General features: G+C 38.9%; 1 protein-coding gene across 1 annotated transcript in view; it reads left to right on the top strand.

Annotated features, from left to right (window-relative positions):
• Positions 1–1028: 1028 nt before the first annotated feature.
• Positions 1029–17610, top strand: part of LOC120553471 (lysine-specific demethylase RSBN1L-like) — a 38948-nt gene continuing 22366 nt past the window's right edge. Inside the window, exons 1-4 of the mRNA XM_039791885.1 lie at positions 1029–1740; positions 9953–10105; positions 15721–16298; positions 16448–16606. Coding sequence (XP_039647819.1) covers positions 1128–1740; positions 9953–10105; positions 15721–16298; positions 16448–16606 — 1503 coding nt within the window. The 5' untranslated portion in view covers positions 1029–1127. The remainder of the gene's footprint in view (positions 1741–9952; positions 10106–15720; positions 16299–16447; positions 16607–17610) is intronic.

Genomic DNA, 17610 nt, shown 5'->3' with positions numbered 1-17610 from the left:
AAATGCAAAGCGGATTAAAGAAACCCTGGATGAAACCGATGTAAGCATAATAAAACTGAAAGAAAACTACATAATTTGAACTTTATGGTCAACTATTTGTAATAGGATAGAAACCACCATCAGTGTGTCTTATGATGCTGCCAAGCAGCAATGTTTGAGTAAAACCGGCTTATAACATTTTGACTATAAAGGTGGTGAAACAAAAACTACTGATCTCAAAATCTTTAATTATGTATTATATGCTTTATCTTAATATGTATGTAGTCAAGGAAAAATATGTAATGGGTTTTTATTAAATAAATTAGAGCTGCAGCAGTCCAAAACCTAAATACATTACATTTGTAATCATATAAGACAAAGAAACACACAATTTAGGAGCTGGAACCAGGGAAATCCTGGGTTTTTTACTTGCAGAATGACTTAAACACTTAATTATTCAATTAGCACAATAGTCGCATACTTTTCAATGAACTGGTAGATTAACTGAATCATTTTAGTTCTAGTAAACTTGTGGTTTTCTTGAGTGTCCATATTACAGGTGGCTAGTGATTTATTGGTTTATTGACATGCCTGACACAACTTTTAATGCATTTAAGAATAGTTCTGAAATAGTCTATTAATTGATTAGATAGCAAATTAATAGATTTTTTTTTCTATATATATATATATATAATTACAGATGATGACATTCCTTTGGGTTTTTGACTGTCAGTCAAAACAAGCAATTTCAAGGCATCACTTAGGCTCTAGAGCCACAATGTTCTGATATTTTGATAAACTATCAAAATAATAATTAACACATTATAATTAATAATGAAAATGTTTCGTTTCAGTGATAACTAAGGCAGAGTCTGTACTGGGTTATTAAGTGATTACGTCTTGCTCCTCATTATTATTTCACAAGTTACATTTAACAGTACATACTAACAGCTGCTACGCCCCGCCTCTAGTTTTTCCCTCTCTGTCTGTCAGTCAAACCTTAGTCCCGCCCATTCTCTAACTACCTGTCAGTCAAAGTCTGCCCCGCCTCTTCATTGCCTGCTTGCAAGTCGCGCAAAAAAACCTATGAAAAAAACAGAAGCGGCGGCCGTTGGGGGAAAAGAGTAAATAGAGAGAGAAGCCTCAAGATGGCTGACTCGCTGGGCTTTGCTCACCTCACCGGAGCTGCTACTGCGGTAGCCCCGGCGGTCGCCTGCGACAAAAGCCCGCTCGTCAAGCCGAACGAGGCGAAGGGAGCCTCTGACAACCGCTCTCAGTCTTCCCGGGATTTCAACCCGCCGCCGCCCAAGAAGGTCCGTGTCGAGGAGAGGAGCGTTAAACCCAAGAAACTCAGCAGGGAAGGAGTGGGAGGCAACGGTAGCGGCAAAGAGAAACTCCAGCAGCCCACGAAGCAGCAGAGTTATGGCAGCAGCACGGGCTCGAGCACCTTCAGCCCGGTTAAGACGAGCAGCAACAACCCTCCGGTGTCTGCCACCGGTGGAACAAACACACATAAAGTCTTCAAACAGAGCGATTTCTTCCTCCACAAAGCGCCTTCCTCTTCCAAACCCAAGAAGCCGAGTAAAGATAAACAGCGAGGGAAAGAGAGGGAGAAAGGAGGCGGAGAGGAGAAAAAGAAACATAAACTATTGGTGACCTCCGGACCCGGGAGTAATGTCAGTAACAACAGCGATATCAGCCGAATTAATAACACTTCTGCAGTGAAGAGAGAAAATGGGGAGGTCATGCTGCCTCCCAAAGGTAGGCCATCATGGTGTATTTTATTTAAATGTTACTTGAAGCGAATTCATAAAGTTTGTGTTGTGTTTATTATATTATTTATATAAATATATATATATTGTTATTATAATATCATTTAATATCCCATATTAGATTCTCACCCCCAGTCACTACACGTTATTAACACATATCCCGGACTATTATCCCTGACCATTGCGCATATTATATAACGTTATACTGTGAACTTTTGCACATCCCCTGTTTAATATTTGTGCACACACTGCACAACACGTAACTACAGCTTTCTTTTCCTTCCTAACACAGTTACATTGTACATAATTGGTATAGTGTCTTTTACATATTTGTATTGCAATATTCTTATACTATATAATGTTCTTGACTGTTGCAGTACTTTGCTCCATTGTTTATTCCCTTTTTCATATGTTTATTGTATGCACCAAACACCAAGGCAAATTCCATGCAAGTTAAAACTTACTTTGGCAATAATCTCATTCTGCTATAAGTCACTAGAGTTTTGCCCCTTTTTACTTGCTCATCGTAGAATCAGCCACTTGGGATATGAACATGTGGCCCCGAGTGTGCTGTTGTCTGCCTGCTAATTTGTCTGGACAGTCCCGTTTTCGGAACAGCTACTGCTCAAAGGGTGCTCCTAAAATGTTGTATATGAACCCGCAGGCCTCTCGAGGGTTACTCTTATTTATAATTGCACATTTCTAAAAGAGGTTAACATCGAGTTGAGTGTCTACAAAGCCCAAAAGGCGATGTTTCTACGGGCTATGGCTGCCAGCTTTCGTCACTGTTCACCCGCTCGTGAACCCTCGAGCTCCACAATAGCGTTCCAGGGCATTAGTATGGGCAGTAGTTGCGCGTCCTAGCTGTTAACATTCATTGCAACCATCTGCTCTCGTGCTACTGCGGAATTGTTACGTAGTTACGTCGTATCGACAAAGTACAATGTGTTGTATTCATATAGCCGTTTACAGTAATGTAATCGAGTCGATCTAAATGTTATAGAGGCATAAGCAAGCTATAATCTCTTGTCATGTCAGCTTAACGAATGAGGTAAATTGTAGTTATTCTATCACATAAATGCCCACCTTATGATTTTTTATTTCCTTCGGAGCGGTGTATGTATTAAAACTGCACGCTGCTGTCATAACAACATGACTGCCGCCCGCCATTATAGGGTAAGTGTTGTTTTGGTAGAGCACCACGCCCCCCTCTGTAACCTCAGGCAGGATCGGAAACAGACAGAGCTCCACAGCTTGTTGTTACTCCATGTTCTACAGTTGTACAGGCAGCGCATGTACTGTACATGTAACACTGAGCCACTTGATTAATGGAGAGACAAGAACACGCACACAAACACACATTTGACACTAAATCCCAGAAGCAATATTCAGGGCTTAATAGGATTTATAGCAGTTCCAATACCATTATCCTTCCCAATAACGATATATATATATATTAGGGCTGGGCAATATATCGATATTATATTGATATCGTTATATGAGACTAGATATCGTCTTAGATTTTGGATATCGTAATATCGTGATATGACATAAGTGTCTTTTACTGGTTTTAAAGTCTGCATTACCGTAAAGTGATGTACTTTTCTGAACTTACCAGACTGTTCTAGCTGTTCTATTATTTGCCTCTTCCCTACTTAGACATTATGTCCACATTACTGATGATTATTTATCTGAAATCTTAGTGTGACGCTATTTTGTTAAAGCACCAATTGTCAACCTTACTATATCGCTGCAATATCGATATCGAGGTTTTTGGTCAAGAATATCGTGATATCTGATTTTCTCCATATCGCCCAGCCCTAATATATATATATATATATATATATATATGGACAAATACATGTATGGATGCCATATAACTTTCTTTTATTATCTTATTTTGACAGTTACAAATATTAAACAGTAACAGTGTACAATCTTGGTAAACATTTTACAATATTAATTAATCTCAAATACCAGACAACATATTCTTATTACGTAATCATGTTACTACAAATGTGTGATATCTAAACATATGCATAAATGCTTTAATATATATAGGGTGGTCACACCAAATATTGATTTGATTTAGATTTCTCTTCTGTTCATTCACTGCATTTTGTTAATTGATGAAAATAAACTATTAACACTTCCATTTTTGAAATCATTCTTAGTTTACAGAATTTTTTCCACACCTGTTTAAGACTTTTGCACAGTACTGTGTGTGTGTATATATATATATATATTTGGATCTATGCCTGGCCTGGATTCATAAATATCTATGCTAAAAGCCTAAATTTGTTTTCTTTTAATGTATTTTCTTTTTAGACCTACATTATGAAATATGCTGCATATGATCAACATACATGTAGCTCAAAACATCATAATCATAATTAAAATCAGGCCATTAATAACATTACAAATATGTTCTAGGATGTCACATTATTTTATAAGATAGATTTTATTAGTTCCTTGGGAGGAAATATTTTATTAAGTTGACTGATTGGGTCACAGCTTTATCATCATCTCATTATAGGTCCTTGTGCATGGCTTTCTTTTATCATTATACTATTTATCAAAATCTCTGCATTTGCTGCGTTCAAGCGTTATTTGCGTGTGAGTGTTTAGACACTTAAGCGGAGGTACTGAGTGGACAAATGCAAATGTGTGTGGGAGTGCATGATCTCACCCTTTTCCAGTTGGGTAGTTTAAGAGGTCTTGACGTGCTTTGAACAGTCCCTGCAGTCAGGGGGAACACCAGAACGAGACGTGTTGTTGGCCTGTAGCCCTGACGCACCATCAGAAACACAGTCTAGTAAACAGGCTGTGTTAAAAGTGCTTGCACGCTTCACAGGGATTTCAGAACAGATAGAGGCTGGTGTTTAGTCTTTACACAGAATCGGAACGCAAACCTGGGATTTAAAAAAGAATGTGAATCTTAGATAAACCACGTCTTTTTAATGCAATTAATACATTTTTATTGAGCAATCATAAGACTAAAAGTCAATTAGTGTAGTTTATTTTATTATTAATATTATGTTTATTATGTTACTGTTAATGTTGTATGCAGGCATGTTGAGAATATATTTTTTTTTAAATCACTAATGCAGTGCTGACATTTTGGTTTCAATGTTTTCATCTCTGAACCTGACTGGGAAAATGTAGATGCATCCAAAGGTAACCATAAATAATAGCACTCCTTCAACCATCCCACTGAAGTGCTCTTGAGCAAAGCACTGGACCTGTGTTTGCTGTAGGGAGCTGCTCAATGGCCGGCATTAGGGAGACTGTAATTCTATGGAGTAGCTTCAAATTTGAAGATGGGGAAGTATATAAATGTGGAGCAGAGTGTTACTGGAAATGGCACATTAATCCTGAGCAAAATGTTTCAAGGATTGAAATGCTCCGTTTTTAACTGCACCTTCCTGTAAAAGCTGGTAACTGTGTGTCAGTCTTCTTCCTTGACTCTGTGACACAGCTGCAGTCAGCACTCGGCATAGGCTTAAGGCGATACGGGAAAAAAACCCAAAATAAATGTAATGTGTTTTTGTATCTTTTAGATTTTAGTGGCAGGTTGGCCCACTTGTTAGACAGAATGGCTGTTCAACAGGAGGACACGTTTCTGCTTTCAGCGGAGTGTACTCTGAACTTCATGGAAGGGAAGCATTTTCCTATAGGGATCAAAAGAGTATCACCTCATCCCAGCATTATTTGGGTTGGGTCTGCTGTTGGATCGAGGCAACTGCCAGGGAGAAGTGACTCCTGGTTTCATTTGGTCTTGAAACATGAGACATGAGTCTGACTAAGCACAGTGAACAAGGGAACATTACTGCATTAGGCAGGCTGACCTAGTGTGAAATGAATTGTTGTTTAACTCAAAGGTCACAGGTTTAATCCTCACTGAGACCAAGTTGACCTGTTGTTGACACCCAATGCAGTCCTGTTTTATAATTATAACCAAATGCACTTCTCATGAGGTTGAATTCAAATAAATTGTAATAAAAAAGCTCTTGTCATGTAAAACTCCTGCGTCTGGCCACTCTGGGTGTTTTGATCTGGCACATGTGACATGTAAGTCACAGACTAATGCAAAGCAGCTTTAATAAAAAAAAAAGCAGCATTCATACCTTCTGTGTTTATAATTAATACGAGCTTCAACACATCGACCTACAAAACAGGGAGGACCAATTAAATTCATCTATTTTCTGATTATTCATTATTCCAGTGTTATCGATATCGTAATATGGCATACGTGTTGTCTTTTCCTGGTTTTAAAGGCTGCATTACAGTAAAGTGATGTCATTTTCTGAACTTACCTGACTGTTGTAACTGTTGTATTATTTGCCTTTACCCACTTAGTCATTATATTCACATTACTGATGATTATTTATCAAAAATCTCATTGTGTAAATATTTTGTGAAAGCACCAATAGTCAACCCTACTATATCGTTGCGGTATCGATATCGAGGTATTTGGTCAAAAATATCGTGATATTTGATTTTCTCCATATCGCCAAGCCCTGCTCCAGTGTCATATTGGCGTATAGGTTGCCTTGCCATTGTTCTGGACATCATTCTGACCATTAAACAAGTCATGTAAAGCTGGGTTATCGGGTTGTTGTGAATCATGTCTGAATTGATGTAATTAGGTTATTTGTGAGCAGTAAATGCAGCATGCTGACAGAATGCCTGACTGCGTCTGTGACTACTCGACTGTGGCCGTGCACAGCCAGGGGAAAGGTGAATGAAGCTTGGCTGCAATAAGCACCCACTTAGTTACTCTCGGCTGGGTTGTTTGTTCGGTCCCAAAAATTACAAGACACTTGTGTGTGCAGTAACAGACAAGCTTGTTTGAACCTTATTGCTAAATCATTTCCAGATCAGCTTGAATTGTGAAGCATGTGTTTGCCACACCAGCGGTGGTGGACTGTAGGGCTGCTCCCTCTTAGTCGATTAGTTGACTAATCGGTCGTTTTGGTCTTAATCAACTTAGATTTCTTTAGTCGATTAGTCATGTTTTACGCATTTTTCATGCTGAATGACTTATTTCCAAGAAACGTACAAGCACATCTCTGGTAAACACAAGAATTAAAGTGGTGCTTTTGCATGACTCTTTGTGGAGAAACTCAGATTTACAGATCTGTCGATTAAATCAACTAATCGATTAGTCGATACAAGAGTGTTAGTCATCTAAGAATTTCTTCAATCGAGCACAGCCCTAGTGGACTGACCATCTGGAGTGGCAGTATTTTCCTAGTGGGCAGGTTTACCTGTAGTGTTACGGTGAGTCCCAGTTAGAGATCCAAAAAGATCTCAAAATATATCACCTTCAGTTGTCTGCTGAGCTGCTGATGACAGACTAATAGTTGAAGGGATATTCGTCTTACTACAGTATGTTTTGAATGTAACCGTTTTAACCTTTAAATATGCACACGCACACAAAGTACTGGGTGGCTTCTACCTGTTTTCTGTCATCCCAGTTTGTCACAACATGTTAACATGGGACTGCTCTTGTCTACTGTCTAATCATTGAAGCCCTCAGATTCCTAGGAAACTGAATTTTCTTGATTTTCTGTTTTAATTATTCACAAGAAATAAAATTACACAATACAACCAGATACTCAGAATAGAATAAATAGAAGTTATGTGTTTGATTAGGTTATCCTGTTCAGGGTCACATGGGGCTGGAGCGTATCCCAGCATGCATTTGGCAAGAGGCAGAGAACACACCGACAGGTCGGCGGTCTTATCACATTGCTAACACACACTCAAACCTGGCTGGGCTACAGCGCTACAACACTAGGCTGTTCCAGTTTAACATAGGTTAAATGTAATGCATTAATAGTTATTTTTAAGGACAGGTGATTGGAGAAGGCTTGTTGTTAAATTTCACATCTAAAAAAACAAACATCTAAATGTGGATACCCCATGGATTTTCTGAAATTATGATTCTCCTCCCCAGCTCTGAAAAGTTGGATAGCAGTGGGGACCAGTGTAGTTGAAGTTAACAAACTGTCTGCCTCTGGCCCTCTATCTTTCAAAGAGTTTTCTCTCTCCTGTGATCATCCGAACAGTGAAAACCACCTGCTGTGTTCCCCTTCAAAACCTGCCACTGCAAGAAAGTCAGAAAACAAAATCAGAAAAAAAACGAGAAGTTTCAGTTGCATGAATCCCATTATTTTCTAACTCCAGGGTTTCCCCCATTGTATCACAAGCCTGGTGGCCCACCTGGCCTAAGTTGCCCCCCACCAGGCCTAAGCCACTGGGAATTATTTTGTAATGTATTATTAAGGCGTTTTTTTTCTTCTTTATTTAAACTACAGTTACAGTGGGGCGGCACGGTTAGAAACAAAGAAGTAGTTGACTGGGACTAGGACTGACTTAATGTTGGGCCATATGGAATCTCTTATAGTTTTTTATTTTTTTTTTATTGTCAATTTTGCAATTCTGTCCATGATTCTGTTATCACAGAAACTATTGGGCTCTACATTACTGCCATCAGTCTGCGACTGCCCCCAAAAAAGACACTTGCCACAGGGCTTTTCTGGGTAAAACGCTGTCTGCTTTTGTGCAGTGTTGCCCTGACAAACCCAACATTGTTTTACGTTTTAGTTACTGACCAGATAAAACAATGTGTGACCCTCAAGCCATGGGATGGTCTCCTTTTTATTTAAAGGGGAAGACTCTACTCTCAAGCTGTGATAAATCAGCATGTTCTCCAGTGTATTTAAGGCCCGGTCAGCCACCTGGGGTAATTTATCCCCCATTGCCTCTAAATTAAAAGTTTATGAAAGTTACCACTCTGGCACGGTCTGACATGTCTTTAAAAAATCTGGCAGAAGATCTGAGTGAGCCCTCCTTTGTAGGCAGCTTCCTGTTGAGCTAAATTGATGTTTTTTTATTTTCCTTCAACAGGCAGCTTACAGTGTCTGGTAATTTTACTGCATTTATTTTGCACAGTTTTTAAAATGGTTTGTTAAAATTCTTGGCGTTCCTCCCATTAACCACAAGGTATGAGGATAATGACTACCTGCATGTTAAGTAGCAAAGAAAAACGACCCACTAAACTTCAAAATGCCACGGTAATATTTAAATCTAATCATTGAAAACAGTGTATTGATGTACCTCTGATTCTCATACTGCTCCTTTTTAAGCCTTTTTACTTTCAAAGCATTTTCTCCTTTGATCCTGCAAACCCCACTGTGTTCACTTTCCCACTCCCCATGTCCACAGGAGAGTGAACAGTCTGAAAACACAGCTTCCTTTTAAAGATGGATCTGACTAAGTTCAAAGAAAAAACTTATTTGCAAAGGAAAAGAATCAGCAAAAGAACTACTTTGGAAAAAAATAAAGGAGTTTTTTTATATATATCTTTAGGGGAAATGAAAGGAAATAAAGAATCAAAGGAGGAGATGTATACAAGATTTGATCAAATGAAAGTTATATTAAGAAAGGGGGGGGGGTTTCCTGAGCTCTGCTGGAGATTATGATTTACAACCATCCACACTTAGACATACACTGCTTTTCAGACAGCACTGAAAAGGTGTGTGTGATATGATAATTTACATTTTAAACTGATGCTCTCATCCGGAACAATTTGCATTGAGTGCAACATTAGAGTGCACTCCAATTCCTTGATCTGTAATATTTCCTCAACACTGAAATCGGACAGAGAAGCGCTGGAAGAGAAAATAAAAAAAAGAGTCAAAAAGCAAGGGGGGATTTTAGGACTTTCAAGACAGGAGCATATTGAAGCTGGCAGAGGCACAGAAACCGAGATGAGTTAGGGGGAAGAAACGTGAAGTATATATGGTATCGATGAGATATAGCTCTAAGGTTATGAGTGACTGCTGTAGTGTATATATATATATATATATATATATATATATATATATATTTATATATATTTATATTCCATTACAGTGCTGAGGAAACATGAGAGATAGGAGTACAGGCTTGCTGGAGAGGTGAATTTGTTGCAGCATGGAAGGAAAAGCCAAGCATTTTGTAGGAGGATAAGATTAAGGAAACGGTGATGGCCAAGGTGAAGCACTTGGCAAGAGTTTAGTTAAGGGGCTAGAGGGGAAAAAATCGAAGGGAATGGAGTGTGCTCACAAGTGTAGTATGTGTGTAGTGAGTAAATCTGGGCGCTAATGTGTTTCTACCATCGAGACCTAAAGCCCTCCCCTCTACTTCCACAGAGCACTCCAACAAGGACAAGGCAAAAGAGAGAGACCGGGAGGAGAGGGAGAAGAAGAAGGTCAAAGACAGAGAGAGAGAAAAGGAGAAAAAGAAGCACAAAGTGACAGACGAGATCAAGAGGGAGAATGGAGACGTCAAGCAGCCGATTAAAGGTAGGTGAAAACATACATAACAATTGTTTGGTCCACAAAATGTTAGAAAATATGCCCATTGCCAAAACCAAAAAGGATTCCATGATATTTAAAATGGAAAGAAGCTAATTCTTGCATTTGATTATTTGGTATTTCTGCTCAATAATAGACCTCAAAATTGAGCTTGTACATTTAATTCTTGACCAAAAAAAACTTTCACATCTCTCGGCCTTCCTCAGTTTTTTTCTGTTGATTGGCTCATTGATTAACTAATTGTTTCAGCATGAGATATATGTGAATCCCTTTTTAAATTACCGTACAATTTTTATAAAAGTAAGTTATAGAGGTTTAGCATGGTTTGGAAACATTTAAGGGCATCAGTATATCGGGGAATCTGCAGGTCATAAAAACTAATAGGCAGTAATATTATAAGTCGTAAAATGTTGTATCCAATTTCGGGCTATTAGAGACGTTATAAGCTAAAAGTGGTATTGTTATGACAGTGGATTGTTGGTGCAGGAGGGTGTTTAATACTTTCAACATCGTCAGATCTATAGCAAGCACTGTCACCACAGTAGCTAGGAAGTGCAAGGCACTGGCCCCCTTTTACCAGGTGCGGTACAGTATATCATCATGAAATGTGTAACATACTGTACAAGCAGCATACACAACTCAGCATCCCAGTGGGTGTTGAGAATATGCTAATGCTGCCGAGTTGCCAGTGGTTGTAACTATTTTTATTTTTTTCTTGGAGAATCTAGCATTAGGTTGACCTGCTCCTGCACAAGGAGGATTGTGCTCAGGATTTATTTAGTCTGACCTGTGTGTGTGTTTGTGTGTGCAGGTGGATTGTGCGTCTGGTAGCTAGGATTGTAACAGGATTGGCTGTGTGACAAGCTGTGGCAATGTAGCCTACCCGTGTGTCTAGTGCCGCTCTCTCTCTATTTCTCTCACTTTAGTTCAGGATAAGTATTTTTTTTTTTTTTTTGAATTTTGAGTTTAACAGGTACAACAACAAAAAAGTATATATACACTTTACACATATATATACACAAAAACATACAACAGAAAAATCCCACCCAAAGCGAACAACAGACGCTGCATTGTCTTAAAACTGAGATCAAAGAAGTATGAAAGAGAAGGAAAAACTAAAAAAAAACAGTAACTAAGATCAAAGAAGTATGAAAGAGAAGAAAAAACCAAAAAAAAACAGTAGGATAAGTATTTTTGAATGTGATTCTTACCAAAATAAATGTAAGAATGACATTATGAAAAGACTCTTAACAATAGGAAAAGACTCTTAACAATAACAGCGACTGGGATGGAAGAAACAAGAACAAGCCCTAGTTAGTGCTGAAATGATGACTCAGTTGATCAATTAAATAACTAACTATTCATTATTATTATAATTTATTAATAATTATAATAATAATAATAATAATAATAATAATAAACTATTAAAGTTATTTGTCAAACATTTGCTGGTCCCAGCTTCGCAAATGTGGAATGAGCTTTTTTCCTTTTTTGATATATGATTGTCAGTTGGACAAAAAACAACACCTTTGACTCTGAGAAATTTTTATGGTATTTTGTTTTCACTATTTTCTGGCATTTTATACACTAAATGAATAATTAATAATAATCATTGAGGAAATAAACGACACATGATGAAAACAACTGCGAGTTGCAACCCTAAATGCTTTTTATATTTTTTTACTGTGTGACTAATATTTGATTGTTGTGACCAATATCAACAAAACATTGGTTGATTACATTTTTAAACGCTAAAATATTTTTGGCAATGAACCTCTTTAAAATATTGTATTAAATAATTGTGACAAATGTACGGTATGTACTGAGGCAGGACATTTTCCTGATGAACAACTTTACGAAACATAGCATAGTATAAGATAATGGTACATTTTGAACAATATACTCCATTGTGAGTTAACCATTAGATGAACTAAAAATAAAAATAAAATATGGATTCTTAAAGCTACATCGTGTAAGAATTTCTCCCATCTAGCGGTGAAATTGTATATGACGACCAACTGAATATTACTTTCTAGCCCCTCCCAATCCGATCGCGTTTTAAGTCCTACAGTGGCCGAACCCGAAATTAGCTCTTAGTATCTCCATCGTTTACACGCAGCTGTTCTAGCCACTCCAATATTAACTTTGGTCTTGTTGCTTTGCCTGTCGCGTTGTCGTTTTAATTCTCTTTTTCGCTTCCCTGGCGAATAATCTCCCCCTGGCAATCGTCACGGTGCGGGGTGCCACGGAGTGTAAGAGGGCGAAAGGCGGAGGTATGTCCCTCTTTGGCTAATGTATTTTAAAGATGGAGGCGCAACATGCCGGCCGTCATTCGAGTGACTCGCTCGTATGTATTCTCAATGATTCTGAATGGCAGATTCTACGCGTACGAGAATACTTTGATTAGTTGGTGGAAGTAATTACATATGAATGAGCACATATTTGTGAAAGAACAAAGTTTTTTTTTTGCTAAGAATCAACTCCAAAAAATTACACAATGTAAGTTTAAATCTTGAATTAAGAAAATACAGGTAAAAAAAAAATCATAACAATGTAGCCTATAAATCATTTATGTACTTTAATTCCTGTGTACCTAACTGCCATGTTGTACACCAGTACAAACAGTTACTGTATGTGAAAGGCCACTGGCCTACAGGTGTATCAGTCAGGCTCTGCTGTGGATACACTGTTATTTTATCTTCTTTTGTCCAATTTATGAATGTGGTGGCGAGTTTCATTGTTAACCTTTCAACAGTAGTGAATTATTTGCAGAGCGCTGTGACGTAATGTCGGTCTCTCTCTCTCTCTCTCTCTCTCTCTCTCTCTCTCTCTCTCTGTACTTGACCTTTTTAAACAGACATGCACACACACAACACACACTGACATGTATACACGGATGGCAATTTTATTCAGATTGATTAGATTTGCTCCCTTTTAGACTCGCAGTTTCTCTGTGCTGGTATGCCATGACCACACTGTGACATTTGAAGGACTTAGTAAATCGTGGGCCACATACCATAGCTAGTGTCTGCAGATGAAAATTACATATTGATAATTCAGCTCTTTCTTTTTTTATTTTTTTTTATCTTCATACTTACTGTGAGATGGACAGGCGCCATTGTAATGTTGGTTCATCTTCTCCGTATGAGTGTAAAAGGTGGAAAGGTGAATTGAGGGAGAGGCCGATAGAAAGAGCTGGTGTGTATTAAGTCTGCAGTCATCCTGTCAGGGAGGCTGGTATTTAATCATGTGTGTTTACAATAAAAGAGACACACTGGGATACATGGTGGGAATAAGAGTCGAGACAGAAAGGAGGAGGAGGAGACTGTCCCTACCAGAGAACAGGGTTTCAGTAATAGTGAGTGAGGCATTTAATCAGAGAGTGTTAAGTTTGCAAATGTTAGGAGTGACAGAGTCAAGGAGGGGAAGTTAGAAATTTAATCACTGAGAGTGTTAAGTTTACAATTGAAAGGGCAACAGAGAGAGAGGCACCCAGAGGAAACTTATAGGAAATCAATAAGCAGCAAGCAGCTATTCTGACAGTAAGGCTGCTTTACTGTGTGTGTGTGTGTGTGTGTTTTTTTTTTTTTGTGTGTGTTTTTTTTTGTGTGTTTGTGTGTGGGGGGGGGGTGTGTGTGTGTGTGTGTGTGTGTGTGTTATGCTATTTTTTTCTTATGAAATATTCATCAGGTTATTCTGTGTGTTTCTTACAGTTTTGGCCAGTCCTTTCTTATTGTTTAATAAAAAAAAAAAAAATCAATGCATAGAACTTTTTTTTTTTTACCATTATTTATTCAGGGATGGTTCACTTCACATTCACACAGTTACACATTCATACCTGGAAGCTGCCCGGTCTGCTGGCCACTGAGCAGCTCCAGTGGAGCGGTTGGGGTTAAGGGCCTTGCTCAAGGGCACCTCAGTGGTAATGAGGGAGGGACAAGTGCTGAGGGAGGGACAAGCGCTGTTCTTTCACTTTCCCCACCCAGATTTTATCCTGTCGGCTTACAAGCTCGCATCTCTAACCTTTAGGCCACCACTGCCCCCCCAATAAAGATGAACCTCAATAAAGATGATTTTATTAATGTTAAAACTTTGTTTTTAGAGCAGCTGACAGTGAGTAAACAGGGAGGAATTTACTGTCAGGAGTGCTACAACAGGTCGTCTGGCTCTTGATCGAAGCAGAAATAGTCAATCGTTGTAGTCGATTGATAAACGTCTCACATGAATAATATTGGTAACTGGTTGTTGGTCAAACAAAACAAGACATTTAAAGATGGGCTTTTTGAAAGCCACAATGCTACATTTTGTAATCCAAAATATTAATAAACATAATAACTGGCAGGTTAATCGATAATTAAGATTGTTAGTTGCAGCCCTACTCTTGATAAGCCAAAAATGATGATTGTAATACGTCTGTCTACATTCTCTAATTTCTTTTGTGCAGTGTGTCAATCTGATCCTGACAAGAACTTTATTATCCCCAAGGATATATTTTTCTTGTAGTCAAGTGGAACACAGAACGCACCCAGACTTGAACATGCTGTGTGCATTGTACACGTGCTTCAGGGTGAAAGTCTTTCCTCTACCTGGAATCTGCCCACAATAAGCCACAACAGCAGCTATCAAAGTGACTTACATTACACACACACACACACACACACACACACACACACACACACACACACACACACACACACACACACATTAAATGTATACATGTCCACTTGTTTACACAACTACTGGGCAAGAAAGAACCAGCCAGCAACACATTTCCAAATAGATGTGAACAGCTCTGACAAACACTCACAAATACATACAGTAGCACTGTGCATAAATTTGCATGTTCCACTCTGTCCTGCCTCAGGCATCTAAGATGAGACTGTCCACCATGTACGGTATTATCTCTGTTCAGATAAGCCACTCGAAAGCCTGTTTCCTGGCTTAGTCATATCTGCTTTTCTCAAGGGATGCCATTTCAAGGCTCTTTAATGTATTTTATGCATGCACCCCAGGAGATGCACACCACCTGGGAGAAGCTACGAGTCATCTGCCTACACTTAGTTAAAATTGTTAGGACTCATTAGTTTTTGTTGTATTGTTTTTTAAATAGGGGATTTATAACGATGAGAGTAAATAATACAACAAGTCTTGTATTTTATTGTGTATTGTTTGTACTGTTACAGAGCATAATCAGCAGCTCCTTTGCAGTTTTTTTGCAGTTCACCTTATTTTACTGGAAGCTTTTTTTGAGCTTTTGTCCTTGCAAGAGGATCTGTTTCACTGTTAAGTACTGTGAAAAGTGGCTTCTTACAGCAGGGGAATGAAAAGGGCTGATGATTGGTTTGTTGATCCATCAGACAGCAGACTTGAATAGATTTTCTTTTACAAAGCTTCCATGAATGATGTGTCTCCCTATTCCCTTCGAGCCTTTGCTAAATTACATTTTTTTCAGGTTTTTTTGTTGATCTTTTAAGAATGTCTTCTCCTGTAAAAAGTATCTTCCATCTAAGTAATACGGTCTCTCTCTCTCCCTCTCTCTCTCCCTCTCTGTCTCTCTCTCTCTCTCTCCCTCCCTCCCTCTCTCCCCCTGTCACTTTGTCCAGATGAAAAAGAGAAAGCCAAGATCAACTTAGAGGAGCTGCAAATCAAAAAAGTAAAGAAGAAAAAGAAGAAGAAACACAAAGAGTGGGAGAAGCACAAACGAGTAAAGATGTACCACCGCTCCTGCCAAACCATTTGTGCTGGCCTGCTTCTCCTCCCTCCATCCTCTCCACCTTCCACCTCATCCTCTGATCCCACTCATAACTCCTCCCTGTCTCCATTTAAATCTCCTCTACCCGTTTACCCTCCACCTAACAACAAAACTGCACAACTCTTACCTTCCTCTCCTTTTCCTGTCCCCAAATCTCTCTTAAACTGCTCTCTCCTCAACTCTCTTAACTCTCCATTGTCCCCCATGAAGACACCCCAACCTTCCCAAACCAAACACCAGCCACAGTGCACCTATCCTGGCATGGCAGGCCTGGAGTTTGCCCCATACATCCACATAGAGAACCAGCCTAATGGAGGGGCCCTGGTGGCCCACGCCTACACCTCCCAGCTCTCCTCTCTCTCCATGGGCCAGAGGCAGAGATTTGCCCAGGAGTTTGTCACATTGGCTTTCAGCGAGGACTCATCCCAGGTATAGCATAGTCGGATATTGATCAGATTAATTGACCATTTTAACCTTATAGAATTTGTTTCACTTGTAGTTGTTTTAATACTTATAAAAACTTTTTTTTTTTCTTTTTTTTTTTTTTTTCATATTTCATTACTGCCCTTTTTTTTCAGGCAGCTCATTACGTCATGGGAATTGTCCACGGAGAAGCCAGCTACCTGCCTGACTTCTTGGACTACTTCTCGAGCAAGTTCCCATCAGCTCCAGTTAAAATGGAAATATTGGGAAAGAAGGACATAGAAACCACCACTATGGTTAATTTCTACTCTCAGGTCAGTCGGACACAATCACACATTCATGGAGAATATGTGTGGGGTGGAACGTTTGTGGGAGAGATGTACACAACTATACTGACATGTCACTCATCTGAAAAACTCACACAGCTCTTGTGTTTGGTTCTTCAGTTCTGGAGCTGTAGACACAAAGAGCACAGAGCAGATGGTGAGCTTTCAGACATGGAAAACAAAGTCTGAAGTCCAAAATAGCCAAGGGCCCAGTGCTTCCAATCCACTTAGATTCTGTCCTCTGTATATAATCTATTTGGCTGAATATCAAGCGGAGTATCACAACTGTCCACAAACACAGGACATGTTGAGAAAGTGTCATACCACAGTCATGAGATTTACATGTATTTGATGTGTGCATATGTGCGTGCAACTTATTTTGCTGGTTCTCCGTTATTATACAACATGTTACCACAAAGACTGTCATGTTTTTATTATTGACTCAGCCTCTGGGTCAGTATTTTGTTCAGCAGTTCAGTTGTTTGTGAGCAAAGTGCAAGAAAAATATTAGATGAGTACAGTGAATATATGTCACCCAGTTGTATCTTTTTATGGCACACATACACTACGTTTATGAAGAATTTATGTAAAATACCATTTTGTAGGGGTGTGAATCTTCAATGGTCTCACGATTCGATTTGATTATGATGACGATTTTGATTATCCTGTCTACGTTTCGAATCAATTCGATATCACGATGCGTCACCTCCTCAATATTATTATATATTGCTACACATGGTTTTCGTCAACAAATTCAAGCAGTCAGATATATATGAACTCCCCTTTTTATTGTATCTGCTCTTAAAAAAAGACACTTCCTGAATGTAGCGGAGTCTGAACACCGCAGACAACAGACAAAAGGCAAACCCAAAAAAAGCAGCGACCTGAAAATCAACAAGTAACATCAGCGGGCAATAATCGATTATGGTCTGTCACTGCATCGATGCAGAATCGTCTAGGTCCACATCGCGATGCATCGATTCGATGATTAA

Source organism: Perca fluviatilis, chromosome 23 (genome assembly GCF_010015445.1).
Source record: "Perca fluviatilis chromosome 23, GENO_Pfluv_1.0, whole genome shotgun sequence".
NCBI classification, from domain to species: domain Eukaryota; kingdom Metazoa; phylum Chordata; class Actinopteri; order Perciformes; family Percidae; genus Perca; species Perca fluviatilis.
This window is presented reverse-complemented; position numbering and strand designations above follow the sequence as displayed.